This window comes from Acomys russatus, chromosome 24, assembly GCF_903995435.1.
Source record: "Acomys russatus chromosome 24, mAcoRus1.1, whole genome shotgun sequence".
NCBI lineage: Eukaryota > Metazoa > Chordata > Mammalia > Rodentia > Muridae > Acomys > Acomys russatus.
Genome location: NC_067160.1, coordinates 51,534,279 through 51,549,512, shown reverse-complemented (window position 1 = coordinate 51,549,512; position 15,234 = coordinate 51,534,279). Strand labels below are relative to the sequence as shown.

Genomic DNA, 15,234 nt, shown 5'->3' with positions numbered 1-15,234 from the left:
GCGATTCAGGTCCCAAGGGACTTTGGGACTTGTGCCTATAGACCCTGAGCACAGGGTGACCTGGAATTCATCAAGGTTGGAAGCTGTGGGCCTCCTGTGGTGTCTTTGCCACTGGCAAGTGGGGATGAGCAGCTAGCTGTCCTGGACCTTTTTTTTTTTTTTTTTTCCTTCCTCCTTAAGCATTTAATTAGTATTTTAAACACAGGAAAAGTGGACAGACCTTTTCTATCCATCTTAGCAGCTAATAACCTGTAGTTGTATACACCATAGGGAAGATTGGCCTTTTTCTTTCATTTTTTTGTTCTTTGAGACAGGGACTCATTAGTCCAGGCTGGCCTCCATCTCACTGTGGAACCAAAGCTGGCCTTGAACTTCTGATCCTCCAGCCGCAGCCTCCCGAGGATGGGGATTACAGGCCTGCACCACTACGCCTGGCTTTTGTTTGTGTCTTGAATAAATGCACTGAGTAGCTGCAGACAGCTCTGGGGTGGAGAGCTGGAGACTCCCGGCCAGCGGGTTAGCAGCCTGAGGCCCCCTCTGCCTCCGGGTGGTTGTTTCTTAGAGCCTCCTCACCCCCCCCCCCTCCCCAGTCTGGAGGTTTTTCTGGTTCCCAAGAGGACAGAGGAGGGCCTAGACCCTGCCAGAGCGTGGGAAACTTGGGGGCAGGGGGTTAAAGAGGAAGCTTAGCGCGTATAGGCGAGCTGGTTTAGCAGATCAATGCTTTAGCAGTCTGAGTGTTCTGATTTTCAGGGCTATTGAGTTCTAATGTACAAGCAAACTGGAAAAAAATAGCTTTGTTGGTTTTCTTTTAACGATTAAAGGTAATGGCAGCAGATGCGTTCTTTTGAAGTCTCCCCCACCCCACCCCCCGCCCATCTTAGTCTTTTCCATCCTGGTTAGTCTAATCTTGCTAAATTATGAACCTGCCAGGTTTGGGGTGCAGCTCAGTGGTAGAGTGCTTGCCTAGCATGTACGAGGGCCTGAGTTGGAACCTCAACACCACAGAAGAAGACAATTCGGAATGAGCCGGCACCCACCCACAGAGTGAATGAGGGTGTGCCTCGGGTGGTGTACAACCTGGTGAGTAAGGAGAAGGTCCAGGGCCCTGGCTCCAGGGTGCCCTTCTGCCCTGGCTTTCGGTCTGTCTGTCTTAGCCTATTTCATATGTACATGAATGAACCTTGGGAGGAGTTGAGCCAAGCCGGGCATCTCTGGCTGGTGCGGGAGCTGGGTGGAACCGTAGTCATCTCCCTGTGCCCATAGATGATAGGCGTTCTTAGGACTGTCTTCCCAGACACTGACCCAGGGAGTGTGTCCGTGCCTGTCACATCACAGGGGCGAGCAGGGAACAGTAGCATTCTTTTGATGACACACCCTCAGTCCCGTGATGAGCCTTACAGATCCTAGTGCCCTTGCCTTGTCCCTGTGATTGCATCCCAGGAGCCACGTGCAAGGCCCAGGGAGCCTAGTGTGGGCTCTGGGGAAAGGCAGCATACCACAGCATCAGGTGTTTGTCTCTGCTCCCCCTCCTCACCTCACCTCCCATCCCTGCTCCCCAGTCAACATGGTTCTTTTGTGGCTCCGATCTGTCAACCTTAATGAAGTGGCTTCCTGGCTCCTAAGGATTGAAAGCTGCTACTGAGGACGCAAGTCACTAATAGAATGGAAAACACCGGAATACTGTGAGGTGCCAAGCTGGGCCTGGCCCAGTGTGGTTCTAAAAGGCTAATAAAAATCCACCAATTAATTGTGACAGCTCAATGGAAAATTATTCAATTGTGAACAGGGGCAAGCCGCCACTCGTGAGGAGGAGGGGAGATGTTGCCATAGAAACATCAATATAAGTTCTCATCTCGGCAGTCACAGCCACCCTTGGAGTGAGCTGCTTCTGACGGGTGTGGCTGACCCGGGGATGGGATGTGGAAGACTCAGCAGCCTTTGAAAGGGATGCTCTGCCTGGCCCCGGGCCCGCATGCAGCCCAGACTGAGCCTGTCCCCCCTGCACACTCACACCTCCCCTTACTTCCCCCAGGTGGAGATGTTGGGGGGGGCGGTTTCCCTCACACTCATCCTGAGAAACATAAGGAACAGTCAAGTGGAGAAGGAGACAGCCTGTGCCGTATCTCCCTGTGCCTTCGCCCAGCTGCCAATTAAGGGGCTGCTAGGAGAGGTGTGCGGGGTACAGACAGCCTGATTTCCATCTCCCCAAAGTGAAGGCTCCAGGAGCTCAAGAAAAGAAGTTTCTGGGGCCCAGAGGACCTGGAAAGAGAAGGCCAGCATTCCATTATGATGCTGCGGTTGTTACAACTTTTATTTCAAAAGATACACACAGTACACTCCTAGTTTGGGTATTTGAAACTCAACCTTGCTTAGCAAAAAAAGAAAAAGAAAAAGAAAAAAGAAAGAAAAGAAAATCACAGTTTGGTTCCCGTGAGGCCCTTGGCTTGGCAAACACTACCTTGGACATGGCCAGTTGCCAGAGGGGATGCTCAGGCCACCTGAAGGGCAGCTTGGTGCCACTGTCACCTGCTGCCGCCCACCCCAGGGCTTTCTTGCCAGAGGCATCTTGTGCTAATGGGATGGAGCTCGCACTTACTGTTTTGGGTTTGTTTGTGTTTGGGTGGGTTGATTTTTTCCCCCCTTCATTTATAACTTTCAGACCCACATTCCATACACAGTAGAGTGTGCTCTTTCACAGTGCCACCTCAGATGTCAGCTACCAGCGTCCCTGTGGGGACTGTCAGAACTTTGATTTCCCCGCTGTAATCTCTCAGTCCACCTACTGACAAACGAACAGCAGAGCCAGGAGGCCCTTGTGTTCACAGCCCCATCCCAGCCTCAGCGCCCTGCCCCTGGGGCTGAGGGATGCTCCCATCAGACCAATGGACAAAGACAGAGGCCGAGATAGACAGCTGCCTGAGTCACCGGCTGGGACAAGGACACGAACACATTGTCTTTTTTTGGGGGGGAGGAGGAGGGGTTGGTTGAATGTTCATTTTTTTAAAACACCACTCACGGTTTTCACTTTAGCAAAGTTGGAAACGAAAAGTTGAACACATCTATCACTAGTTCATTATGGTAGACTGTTGCTCTCTCTCCGAGTCTGGATTCTTGCCGTTGGGGTGGGGGCGACAGTGGACAGACAGACAGGGCAGAGTCCACACAGGCTCTCACCGGCCAAAGCGGAAGCTGAAGCCCCCTTTCCTCCTACTGTAGCTGCTAAGCTCCTCTGCCAGAGTCCCCAGGGGGCCGCTGGCCTTCTCAGAGTCAGTAGGCAGGAACCCAGTAGCCTCGCTGCCGCCATCTTGCCTCCCTAGGCGGAAGCCGGTGTGCTCCCTGCGTGAGGCCCGCAGCTCCTTGGCCACCACAAGCAGGCCCTGTGGCTGCGGTACTCTCGGCCACTGGGAAGGATCTTGCACTGAGTGGGGTCTGTGTCCCTCAGCCAGGTGGGCCCAGCTCATCCTGGTTCCGATGTCACCGACATCTGTGGGTCCTGTTCTGTCCAGCAGGGGAAAGCAGGCACTCAGTGGCAGCAGGAGGAAGTACAGCAAAGAGCGGAGGCTCCTCATCTGAACAGAGGAGGGAGAGGAGGGGGTTAGTGGCCAGCATTTGGCCCTGGCCCTGGCCTTCCCAAGGCCTGGGCAGCCTCTGGAGGAATAGGTGCTGGCTTAGCTTAGCCTGCCTCCCTAGCAGCCAGGACAGCAGGCTTTCTTAGCCGCCACGTGAGCTGGCTGCACCGATTACGCTGGGTCTCTCACCTGCAGCCAGGGAGCTGCTTGCTGCCTTGGTGGCTCAGTGCTAGAATACCACTACAGCTGCCAGCTGGCTTGGAGAGGTACCCGGGTGGCCCTCAGGGCTGTGTGCATTTGGGTTCAATTTTCTATTATAATTATTGACTCTTGGGCCGTGGGCAGAGTGAGACGCAGCCGTGTTTTTGACTTGATAATGAATAGGTCTAGCTGGTCTGCTGGGAAACCCCACTGTCTTCCCAATTCAAGAACAAGTTGCTCCTGGGAGGGGAAAATGGAGCTGGTGGGCCTTGGTTAGCTCAGACACCTACCTGGGAAGGAGCCAGTGGGAGGACTGGGGACAGCGGGCACCCACTGAGCTCACTGGACAGGGCAGGCTCTGGGCTAGAGACTACTCACATGAGTGGGCTGGTCCTCACAGTAAGGCTGTCTGCAGCTAACTGTGTCCTACCACATAGCAAGAGAGTGGGGCCTCTGGGCTCTAATGTCGGTATGGTTACAAGGACAAGGAGACAAGAGTTCAAGGCACCCTCATTACTCTGTCCCCCTCCATGACTCTCCCACTGTCTCTAGGTCCCCCCCCACCCACCCCCCGCCACACACACACACACACACACACACACACACACACACACACACACAGCCCTTGTTGGGAACTGTCCCCTTCCCTCCCAGAGGAAGTCTGTTCCGCAGTGACCACGGGTGAGCAGGGCCAGGCTGGCTCATCCTCTGAGGAACCCCCTGAAGCTGGAATGGAAGGGGAAGGGAGGAATTCTCTCCAGAAAACGGCTCCCTTGAAAACATTTCAAAGAAGCGAGCTCAGCCAGAAAGGCTTCAAACAACAACAAAACAACAAAAGCAGCTCTGCTTCCCACCCAAATCCAGCTTACTAAGCCCCCCCACCCCCGCCCACCCCCCGGTCCCCAGGGGCTGGCTTAGCTTCCAGTCTGCTGCTGCTAAAGGGGCTTCCTCAGGCCCCGGTGGAGAGGGCACCCTCCCCGCCCCCCCACCCCCCCTGCCCCCCCACCCCCGCCCCAGGGCAGACAAGCCTTATTCTTACCTCCTCCCCAAGGAATCGTCTTTATCCTAGGAGACTAATGCTTCCTGGCTGGCAGCTAGGGCTAGCTAGCATTGGCAGGACTTTTGCATAGGATGAAGCTGTGGGGTCTCCCACAATATGTCCCCACTCACACACACACACACACACACACCCGCCACCCCTGTGTTCCAGGTGCTATGCCTGCCTGTACCTAGCTCACCTGGAGAACCTGTCCTCCAGTCCCCTGCTGTACTCACTGTGCTGTGGGCTGTTCTAAGGAGGGCAAGCTGGGTCCCTGGGTCCCAAGGCCAGGCAGAGCTGCTCAGGTCCTGGGCCAGTACACATGGCTCTGGGGGTTCCCTGCTTTATGAAGATCCCTGGTGTCATGCCCCACCCCACCCCCCACTGCCTGATTGCTGTGCATTCCTGGCCCTAGGATACCTTTGGGGCTGATGGTGGTGAAGGAGGGGGCGCTGTGAGCCGCAGGACAAAGACACCAGGCAAACAGGATGTGGTCTGATGAGTGGCGGGTGCCGCCCTTGGAGAGGGTAGCATCATCGCCTGTGAAGTGCGGGCTCAGACCTAGAAACCTTGGGTGGAGACATGGAGGGAGGCCCACCCTTGAGGACCCTGAAGGCGCTGCCTTTTTCCCATCTCCTCCAGAGAGGGTGGGCGTACAGAGGCACCCTCCTCACTGCTGTGGGGACTGGAGTGTCCCGGACACCCAGTTGCCTCTGTGAGGTGTTGTGGAGTGTGATACAGCCTCCTTTACGGAGCCTTAGGGGAAGAGAAACTGGGCAGAAGTTCCTGCTTCTGAGGGGTTCAGAGCTTAGACCCCCATGACCAATCAGGCCCCCCTCAGGCCACAGCTCCAGCACCGCCATCAGTCTGCCCCAAAGATGGTGTGCCCACGGGTGCTCTGGCCAAGGTGTGGCCACTACCCATTCCAGGGCCACTATTCAGTGCCATTCTTCTGGTGACCAATGACATGCCATTCTCATCGTGCATGGCACGATGGGACCCTTTGCAGACAGGTCCGCATGGGGGCCCACCTGTTCCTCAGCTCAGGCTGGGTCCCCACCTGCCATGCCTGTGTGCCTCAGGCCACAGAGCTAGATATTGAGTGTTTACTTGAGTCAAAGTCCTGGCTCTGAGAGCTGGCCAGCCTCCCAGAGCCCCTTCAGGGCACACTCGCTGGCTTCCTGCCTGCCTCCGACTCCCTGATCATCAAGTTCTAGTTTCTTCGGTCACCATCCGCCATGATGGGGGCGGGGGCAGGGGCAGGGGCAGCTTGCCAGCAGCTGGTGTCCAAGGCAGTGTGGAGGCTGGAGCTGAGGGTGCCTATGATGCCACACAGTGGCACGGGCCTCATCAAGGTCAGAAGGTGAGCAAAGCAGGAAGCAGTGTTGCAAGAGGAAGCAGAAAGGGCGGGGGGTCAGCTTTCCAGAAGGTTCTAAGGCTCCCTGGGTTGCAATCCTGAGGGCACAGGGCTCTCTGCAGTCCGACTTCTGGATGCATCCTTGTTTCTTATGGCAGGGACTGGGTGTGAAAGGAAATATTCATGACAGCCAGTCTGAGCTGTACCCTCACAGGCAGAACAGGACCCATCCCAGAAGTCCATATGGCTATGATCTCAGGCAGCTCTGAACCTCTGAAATTGATGTCACAACAGGCTTCATGTCATGAAGCTCATGGGGACCCACTACACCCTGAGGATGGCAAGGCCGGCAGGGTGCCCTTCCCACAAGTGTTCACCACCACTCGGGCCTCTCATCTTCCCACAGGGCCCTGGGGGAGATCTCTTCCCTCAGTACTGTGGCCTGTTGGTGACTGGTCCCTAAGCCCCTTGTAAGCTCTAGAAAGCTCTGTGAGACTGGCCCAATAAGACCTATTCAGATGGCTCTTGGAGCCACAGCCAGAGTGGCTCGGCTTGAGGGAAGCACCATGGTGGTGGCTTTAGCGGCATGGGAGCCGCCGGCGTCCTGTGGACACAGACTCAGGACTCCCCCAGAGTACCGGAGTGAGGATGCCTCTCCAACAGACGGCCCATGCTGATGCCTCCTCCACCCGTGTGCTTCCTAAAACATGGGCACTCAATCAACACTGCCTTTCATGAAATAACCTGGGCCTCAAACTGAATCATCAGTTGGCTTAAGGAATAAATGACAGTTAATTAGTTCCTCAGAACCCAGGACACATCCCCCGCCGGGGCAGTTTATCATCACAGAGACACTAGTGGCATGCACAGATAGAGAGCCAGCCTGGGTGAACCCATGAGACCAGGACAGCAGGCCTGCTGGGTGTGACCCACATGGAAGGCCACCCAGGCTTGGCTGTCTCTGCCCAGCCAGTAACTAACTCCTTGGAAGCACAAAGCCACCTGGGAGCAGGGCAGAGAGGATCTACAATACTGGGTGCCTGCCTAGCTCTGCTGTGACATGGAGGGTGGGGCAAGACTGTAGGTGAATGCTGGCACTGAGTGACCACGAGACTTTATTGAAATAGACAGGGATACACAAGACAGCGAGTGTACGTTGCCCCAAGTAGCAACTGTCCCATGCTACTTGCCTGTTGGGTGCTACACTGCTCCTCCCCAGCCCCAGGGCCCCACTACACCTGCTTGTCATCACAGCCAGCCTCAGGTTGGACCCCCTCCTCCACCCCCAATTCCAGGGCAGCCTGCCTCCAGGCCTTTGGATTTATGGACCCCTACTGTTATTGGGCCTTCAAAGCATGGGGCAACCTTCACCAAAGGCAAATGAAGAAACCAAAGGCTCTCAGAGGCCCCCAGACTCTTGCCCCGTGCTGTTTCATCATAGTTCTGGGTTTCAGGAGTCTTCTGCCAACACAGTGCTCCTCAGCTCACAGGACAAGGATTGGGGCAGCCATGGATCTTGTCCCTTGTCCACATCTCCTGCCTTAGGGCCAAGTCATGTTGGTTGAAGCTGGAAGCTCACGCTGTTGACTCGCAAACTTTCTGGTTAGCCAAAGCCCTGCTCTCTCCCAGGAGTGCTGCTTGGGGGATAGGACCTGCAGTGACCCTGGCCACAGACACCCGTACTCCACCTGGAGGCTTGAGGTGACAAGGATGAGGTGGCAGGAACAAGACAGACACTGATGATGCCACTCCTGCCCACCAACACTAGTGCCCTGCTCACATGAGCCACTAATGCCACAGGAAAGGCTCACCATTCTGATCTCCCACCAGCCCAGGCTTGCAGGGGAACCAAGGTGCTGTGTGCTTACTGCCCACTGGCTAGGTGGCCATTGGCACGACTCAGGTGTAGCCAATTTTGAGAGGATTGGTGGAATCCACACAAAAGTTTTGGTGCTTTACAAAGTAGAGATTGCCACAGTGCCAGGACCCTAGTGTGGGGTATGGAGACCTCGCTCAAGAAGAAAAGCAGTGTGCCTTGGCCAAGTGACATCGTGGTGGGACTCAGGTCAGGCATTCCACTGTCAATCTAAAGTAGGTCTGATACATCAGTGCCCTCAGCTTTCCCAGCATTCCTGCGGTCACTCTGATCCCAGGTGACAGCCGTCTACCCAGACATCAGACCAGTGAACTCAAGCCAGGGCTGGAGGCTATGGCCCCCAGTGTGCAGGTGCTATGTTCCCCTCTGCCTTTAGAGAGTGCATACTAGGAAGGTAAAGGTAGGGCTGCCATCCCGTTCTCTGCCTACTCTGTGCCCACTCAGCCAGAGTTTGGCAAAGCCATACCCCCTAGAGTCCCAGCCTGGCCTGGGGGAGGGCTTGGTGTGTCCCTGGGGCAGTGGCTGGGCTCTGAGGGGCCCTGGCCTCCAGTGTGACCAGATGCATGCCACGCCTCATCTACCCACCGGCAGCTCCTGTGTCCTGCAGCGCAGCCCTGGCCAGTGGCCCGTGCCTCCTGTCGCACTCTCACATCTGTGACTCCGTTACTTCACTCGCAGGGGTTTGTTTGATAACACATCAGAAAGCTCTCGGCACTTCTGAGCAGCGCTTACAGAGGCAGCTGGCAGCAGAAGCCATTCTGTACCAGCCTCGGGGGTGGGGAGTATCTGCCAGGACTCAAGTAGGCTCCCAACAACCTCTGCGATGAGACGAAGTGCCAGGTGCCGAGGCCAGAGAAGGAATGAGAAGGGACTTCCCTATGTGGCTGGCCCTTGTCCCATCAGAACCGTGGCTGCTCTGGGCTGCAATCACATCTCTTGACACCAGCTTGGGACCTAGTTAGCAACAACCGGTCTTGTCCAGCACTCGGGACAGCTCTGACCCGCACAGATGCGTTATGGACCCTTGTTGAGGACCCGAGGCCCAACGTGAATGGCTGAGCAGGTCGTACAGTCTGTCAGTGGGGTTCAGGCTTTGGTAAGAGTCTGGCAGAAGGAAGAAGCACAGGTCCTGGCCTATCTGCCTCTAGGTGTCCCCTCCTCCTGCCAGAGGAGGGTCACCATCACCATCCCAACTTCCAGCCCTTTCAAAGCCCCTATCAGGTTCCCATAGGACCCAGAATCATCTCAGCTACCAAGCAGGAAGCTGAGGGCTGAAGCTGCAGCCTACCTTCCTGGGGGGATCACCTGAAATGGGGGGGGGGGGACAGTGGGTGTAGGTGTTGAGAAGGCCAGATAAGGAAATGTCCAGATGTCCAACCTGCTCAGTGCCTTAATCTCCTGCCCCGTTAGGCCCGGATGGCAGTGCCCATGATCACCGGCAGGGGGCAGCGTTTCTGCAGAGATGGCAGCCTTGGGCCATGGCAAGTCCCAGGGCTGGTTTGACTCTACTCTGTGGCATCTGAAGGATCCTAGAGTCAGTCCGTGGAGGTTGGCAGAGCACAAAAGCCTGGCACAGCCCCACCCCAAGAGGTTCTCATTGCCTTACGCCAGTCCTACCCCTGCCTCACGGGCAGGTGATGTGGGGCAGGAGCCGTGGCTGCCATGCAGGAGGCGGGGTGGACCTCCTTTGAGTGTGAAAGCGATGAACTTTGAAAGCAGCCATGAGAAACCACCCCAGGAAAGAGTGGCCTGGGGGACTGGTCTCTGCCTTGGGGCTTTGTAGACAGCTGTGCCCCAGCCGAGTTGGCCACAGGCGACAGCCGCCCCAGCTACTGGAGGTCCTCTGATAAGAAGTGGCGTCTCCAGGCCCTGAGGGAATGGTGCTAGGGCAGGCAGGTAGGTGTCAGATGCAGGAAGGTCTGAGCCTTCCACTCCCATCTCCTGGAGGGGCCCGGTGTGCTGTCTGCCCCCCCACTCTTGATGTTCTTGCAAAGCCAGGAAAAGTGGGGGAATGCTGTCCTGCCAGGAAGCAGCAGGCAAAGCGTGGGGGCTGAGGTCTGGGCACGTGGGATTTGGGGTTGCCAGGTGCCAGCCCCACCCGTAGAAACAAGAGGATCGTGTCAGCGGATAAACAGGGACCTGGTTGGGAAGGGGTGTCACTGGCCCAGGGAGCTGAGTTTCAGGGCCAGCCCTAATGAAGAGCGGGTCAGCCATGCACAGGTGGGCAGAGGTGTTCTTGCAGCAGCGGGCATGGAGTGGGCACTGGGTGAGATGTGTGGGGACTTAGACATAACCAGAGGACAGTGGTGCTAGACAGTGTGGGCCAGTCTAGCGGTCCTCTCGGACCGGCCGGATCTTCATCTCTGAGAACTTGAGCGAATACTGCCAACCAGTCCAGGAGGACCACTCGACGCCATCAGCGTAGGAGGCATGAGGGCCACGCAGGTACTGGCCGTTGAGGTTGGACGTGTGGCAGTTGCGGTACCACCAGGCTCCTCGGTAGAAGGCGGCACAGTTGTTCTCTGAGTGGTCGCTGTCTCGGTCCTTGGTGGTGAACCTCATGCCACTGTGCTTCAGGAGGGAGTCACCTGCACACAGCATGTGCACACAGGGGTGGACACCTGGGCAGAAGGACTCACGGACCCCAGAACACTGTCCACCAACCACGCCACCCATCAAACCTGATTCCAGGCAGCCCACCTGCCAGCCCCTTGCCGCATGCAGCCATCTGGCTGTTCTTGTGTCCAGGCTGTCCCTACCCTTCTCCCAGCTTTCTGACTCTCTGAGGAGGTCTCATCTACAGCTTAACGGCCCCGCAGAAGCCAACCCCAGTGCTCGCCTGGCCTTTTCACTCTGTGAAATGGGTAAGCCATCCAGGCTCCATAGGGTAGCAGGGGTGAGGACCCAAGGACACTTAGGACCTAGATCCTGACCCCAGGAGATCAGAGGGGCTTGACCTAGCAGGCCAGCACTCCCTGCTGCACCGGGAGCCTCACCTGCGGTGCCAGAGTAGTCGGCCACCGTGAGTGGGTAGCCATCCTCCTCAGGGTCCACAGAGAACAAGCCCACACCGAAGCTCCCGTAGTGGGCGTAGGCGGTGCCGTTGTCAAAATCTTCCAGGTCCACGTGAAGCTCATAAGCTGCTTGTGTCGTCAGGGCGTGGATCCGCTTGAGCCCTGAGGAGGCAGAGGGGAGAAAGATGAAGAAGTCAAGGGACCCAGAGGTGTGTACACACACACACACACACACACACAAAGGGGAGCTGAGGACAATTGCAAAGTGTGCACTCTGTGCTCTGGGCCACCTCCTTCTCCCTGCAGGCAGGATTTTGGCAGGAAGTTAGTGACTTAGTTGTAGTTGTCACATCTGGGTTTGTGTGCTCACTTTATTATGTTGGGCAGTGTTTTCCAAATGTAGCATGTGTGTGTGTGTGTTGGAATGTCACACACATGTCAATGTCAGGTGTCTTCCTTTACCCCTTTTCTACTTTTTTCTTTGTGACAGGGTCTCTCATTGAACCTGGGGCTCACTGATTCAGCTAGGCTGCATGGACAGTGAGCCACAGAGAACCATATACCCTCCCCATCTCTACCTCCTCAGTGCTAGGGTTACAAGCATGTGCCATTGTACCCAGCCTAGACTCGCTTTGTAAACAAGGCTGGCCTCGAACTCAGAGATCCGCCTGCCTCTGTCTCCCAAGTGCTGGGATTACAGGTGGGCACCACCATGCCCGGCTATCTTTTTTTTTTTTTTTTAAATGTGCATTGGTGTTTGATCTGCGTGTGTATCTGTGTGAGGGTGTCAGTTGACGGAGTGACAGACACGTGTGGCCTGCCACGCGGGTGCTGGGATTTGAACCCACATCCCTCTGGAAGAGCAGTCAGTGCTCTTAACCGCTAAGCCATCTCTCCAGCCACATCTAGTTTTTTATACGGGTATGGAAATCCAAAATGAGGTTCTCTTTACGGACTGAGCCATCTCCGCAGTTCCCCAAATGTAGGCATTTTGAGGTGACAGATGGTAGAGATGGCCAGGATTTGCAGTTCAGAGGGGATGGCGGCACACTTATCTGAATCTAGCCTTTCCGTGTGCTGTTCTCTCTGTCTGCCCTTTATCACTCTGTTGCCTTAGGAAGGTGGCTGGTCTCCCATGCTGACCTGGGCATCTCTTTCTTCTTTTTTGTTTGTTTGTTTGTTTTGTTTTTTCGAGACAGGGTTTCTCTGTGTACCCCTGGCTGTCCTAGACTCACTTTGTAGACCAGGCTGGCCTTGAACTCACAGTGATCTGCCTGCCGCTGCCTCCCGAGTGCTGGGATTAAAGGAGTGTGCCACCACACCCGACCTAACATTCTGGTTCTTGCTGGTTCTTTGTGAATTTCCCTGCCAGTTTAGTTCCCTAAACACAACTCTACAGTCAGTGTTTGCTGCGACCCCAGTGGGCACAGCGGGACCAGGCAGGACATGTGCTCAATAATTATTTCTCCGTTCCAAGGCAGTGCTTGCATGTCCTGCTATCCCCGGGCCTGGTTCTGCACACCCTGCCACCCCACCCCCTTCCTCTCTCTCTCTCTCTCCCTCCCTCCCATGTTCTTGCTCTCTGGCCCTTGGGCCATCCCAGGGTCTCACACAAGCAGGGCACTTCCCCGCCATTGAGATCAACCCTTGATTAAGAGGGCATTTAATTAAACGCCTCACAGGTTCGCACGCCTATAGTATACCATCCGTCTCTCCCCGTGGGCTAGTATTTGGGTTACTGCGTGCACAGGAGCTTTGTGGAGCCTCCCCTGCTCAGCCATGGTCTTTTCTCCAGGCAAGATCCCTGTCCCCCCAATTCACCTCACTCAGAGCTGCTGACTCGGTTCAGCCCAGAGACCTGGAGGGTGTGGGCTTTGGGCGCTGCTAGAGCCGACAGCCTCACCTCATCCCGCCTCCCCACCTGGTCTGTGCCACCAAAGCAAGCTGCTCTTCTCCTGTGGGCGTGGCCCGCACACCTGTGCAGGGATGATGGACAGATACATGGGCATCAGGTGACTGACAATGACAACAGCGCCTACCTAGAAGCCAGGCACCATTCTAAGTGCTTCCTGCACAGCGATCAATCAGGCGACATCGGAACACGGTTAATTACAGAGCCTCAGGACAGCCCACTGCGCGCTGCCCAGAGCTGGCTGCTTTGAAAGGTAGAGCGAGCCGGGCACAACGATGCTCCATTGTACGGGTGGAAGAAGAAGACTTAGAGAGGTCAAGTTACCTGGCCAGATTACACAGCTGGCAAGCAGCAGAGCTGGGATTCGAACCCAGGCAGAAGGGCCCACACCCCTAGCCTTAGCCAGGACAGATTGCATTTCCAAGGTACAGCGTACGGTGGACACAGCCCCGGCGGGATGCCAAGAGACCCTTTCTATCACTACACGGTCATATACATGCCACAGTTGGGGCGAAGAGCACTGGGCTCTGGGTGTGCCTTCCTGGTGCCTTGCACTGGGGCTGCTGGACAAGCTCCCTGGCATGGGGTGGACCAGAGCCTCCCTCCATTTTTACTTCAGGACTCTCCAGCTCTCATTGACCTAGGATCTCTACCAGCCATATCTCTGACTCCTTGAACAGTGAACTGGGAGCTATGATCCAGTTGTCCCTCAGAGTGACAGAGGACCCCACACCGCACACAGTCACCCCACGGAATCCCGAGGCTTAACGAGACAAATGGATGACACATTTGTGTCTGGCTAGGTGGCTCAGTGGGCAAAAGTGCTTGCTGCCACGCCTGACAACCTGAGTTCAGTCCTCAGCGTAAGAGAGAGAATTAACTCTCCTAAGTTGTCCTCTGATCCCCACACCATGGCGTGCGTGTGTGCGCGCGCACAAACACACACACACACACACACACACACACACACACTAAATGTCACCAAATAAAATTAAAAACACAAAAAGAACAAGTAAATGAAAATTTAAAACATGGTAAATAGTGCCTGAGGAATGACAGACATCTGAGGTCAACCTCTGGTGTGCTTGCGTGCGCGCGCGCGCGCGCACACACACACACACACACACACACACACACACACACACCTACCTGCACCCATAGCACCCCACCTACACATACAAAAAAATTAAAACTTCAGGAAACAAGCAATAGTGGAAAAAGCTGAAAGGCAAATGAATGAAGGCAAGCATGTGTGCTGTGTATCTACAGCCACAATATATAAAGAGCATCCATAAGTCAATAGGAACAGAAGAAGCCCTCAATGAGAAGGTGACTGAGGGGTAGAAAAGCAGAGGTGACGACGCCACAGGGATGCTGAGGGCCTCACGGTTGACATTCTTGTCAGGGCTTCTCATGTGCAGAGCTAATCAAGGCCCTGCTTAAATGCTTCCTCCCCACCTTCTGCAGCTGCTGATAGATTTCAATTAAGATGCCACCGAGCAGCAGTGAGCAGCGCGACGCCAACCCTGCTCAAAGCACATGGGTGGGAAGTGGGGACAGAGCCTGTAACTGGCTGCCACCACTTTTTCCTTCACATAACCACCCCCACGGAATCCCAAGGCTTAAAGAGACAAATTGGATGACACAACACAACATGGTGGGGAGGGGGGACAGTGAGGAGGACTTTCCCATCCATCCCTGTCTGCAGTACCTTCTCCTAAAATGTCATAAAGCATGCCATGTCCCCTCCCTGCCTGGGCTCCCACACCCAGCGTGTACGATGAGACATGTGGCCTTGCCTCTTGAACTTCAGGCTCATCCACTGTAGGCGGTGGGTGATGGGAACAGGACGGTCCTCTCCTGGCCGGTGTTAACTCAGGACTGTAGGGGGCTCCTAGACAGTCCTCAAACAGGACATGGCTTCCTGGGACAACCCCTCTCCCCACCTTCCACATGAGAATCCTGAGATCTGAACTACAGTGACCAGGCTTAGGGGCAGCGCCCTTACCTGCTGAGGATCTCCTGGTGCTTTTGGTTTCTTGTGGAGACAGGGTCTTAATACGTATCATCGCATGTACGGTCTGGAAGTCCTACGCACACCAGGCTGGGCTCACACTGGTAGCGATCCTCCTGCCTCAGCCTCCCCAGTGCTAGGGTTACGAGCATGAGCCATCATGTGTAGCTTTTTGCTTTCATTTTTCTCGCTCGCCTTCAACTACAGAGATCAGTCTGGCTGGCCTGGAACTGCGGTCCTCCTGCCTCCTGG

The 15,234-nt window shown here is 55.6% G+C and overlaps 2 protein-coding genes across 2 annotated transcripts in view; both read right to left on the bottom strand.

The window, feature by feature from the left end:
- Positions 1-3,165: 3,165 nt before the first annotated feature.
- Qrfp (pyroglutamylated RFamide peptide) lies at positions 3,166-3,569 on the bottom strand. The gene has a single exon (XM_051166898.1). It carries the CDS (start codon positions 3,567-3,569, stop codon positions 3,171-3,173), a length of 399 nt encoding a protein of 132 aa, XP_051022855.1. The 3' UTR covers positions 3,166-3,170.
- Positions 3,570-9,848: 6,279 nt separating this feature from the next.
- Positions 9,849-15,234, bottom strand: part of Fibcd1 (fibrinogen C domain containing 1) — a 30,715-nt gene continuing 25,329 nt past the window's right edge. Inside the window, exons 6-7 of the mRNA XM_051166773.1 lie at positions 11,039-11,218; positions 9,849-10,630 (exon numbers count right to left, since the gene is read on the bottom strand). Coding sequence (XP_051022730.1) covers positions 10,371-10,630; positions 11,039-11,218 — 440 coding nt within the window. The 3' untranslated portion in view covers positions 9,849-10,370. The remainder of the gene's footprint in view (positions 10,631-11,038; positions 11,219-15,234) is intronic.

Bases quoted from the DNA above. Each gene is read 5' to 3' on its own strand.
- Qrfp (XM_051166898.1), bottom strand. From the start codon at position 3,569: ATGAGGAGCCTCCGCTCTTTGCTGTACTTCCTCCTGCTGCCACTGAGT.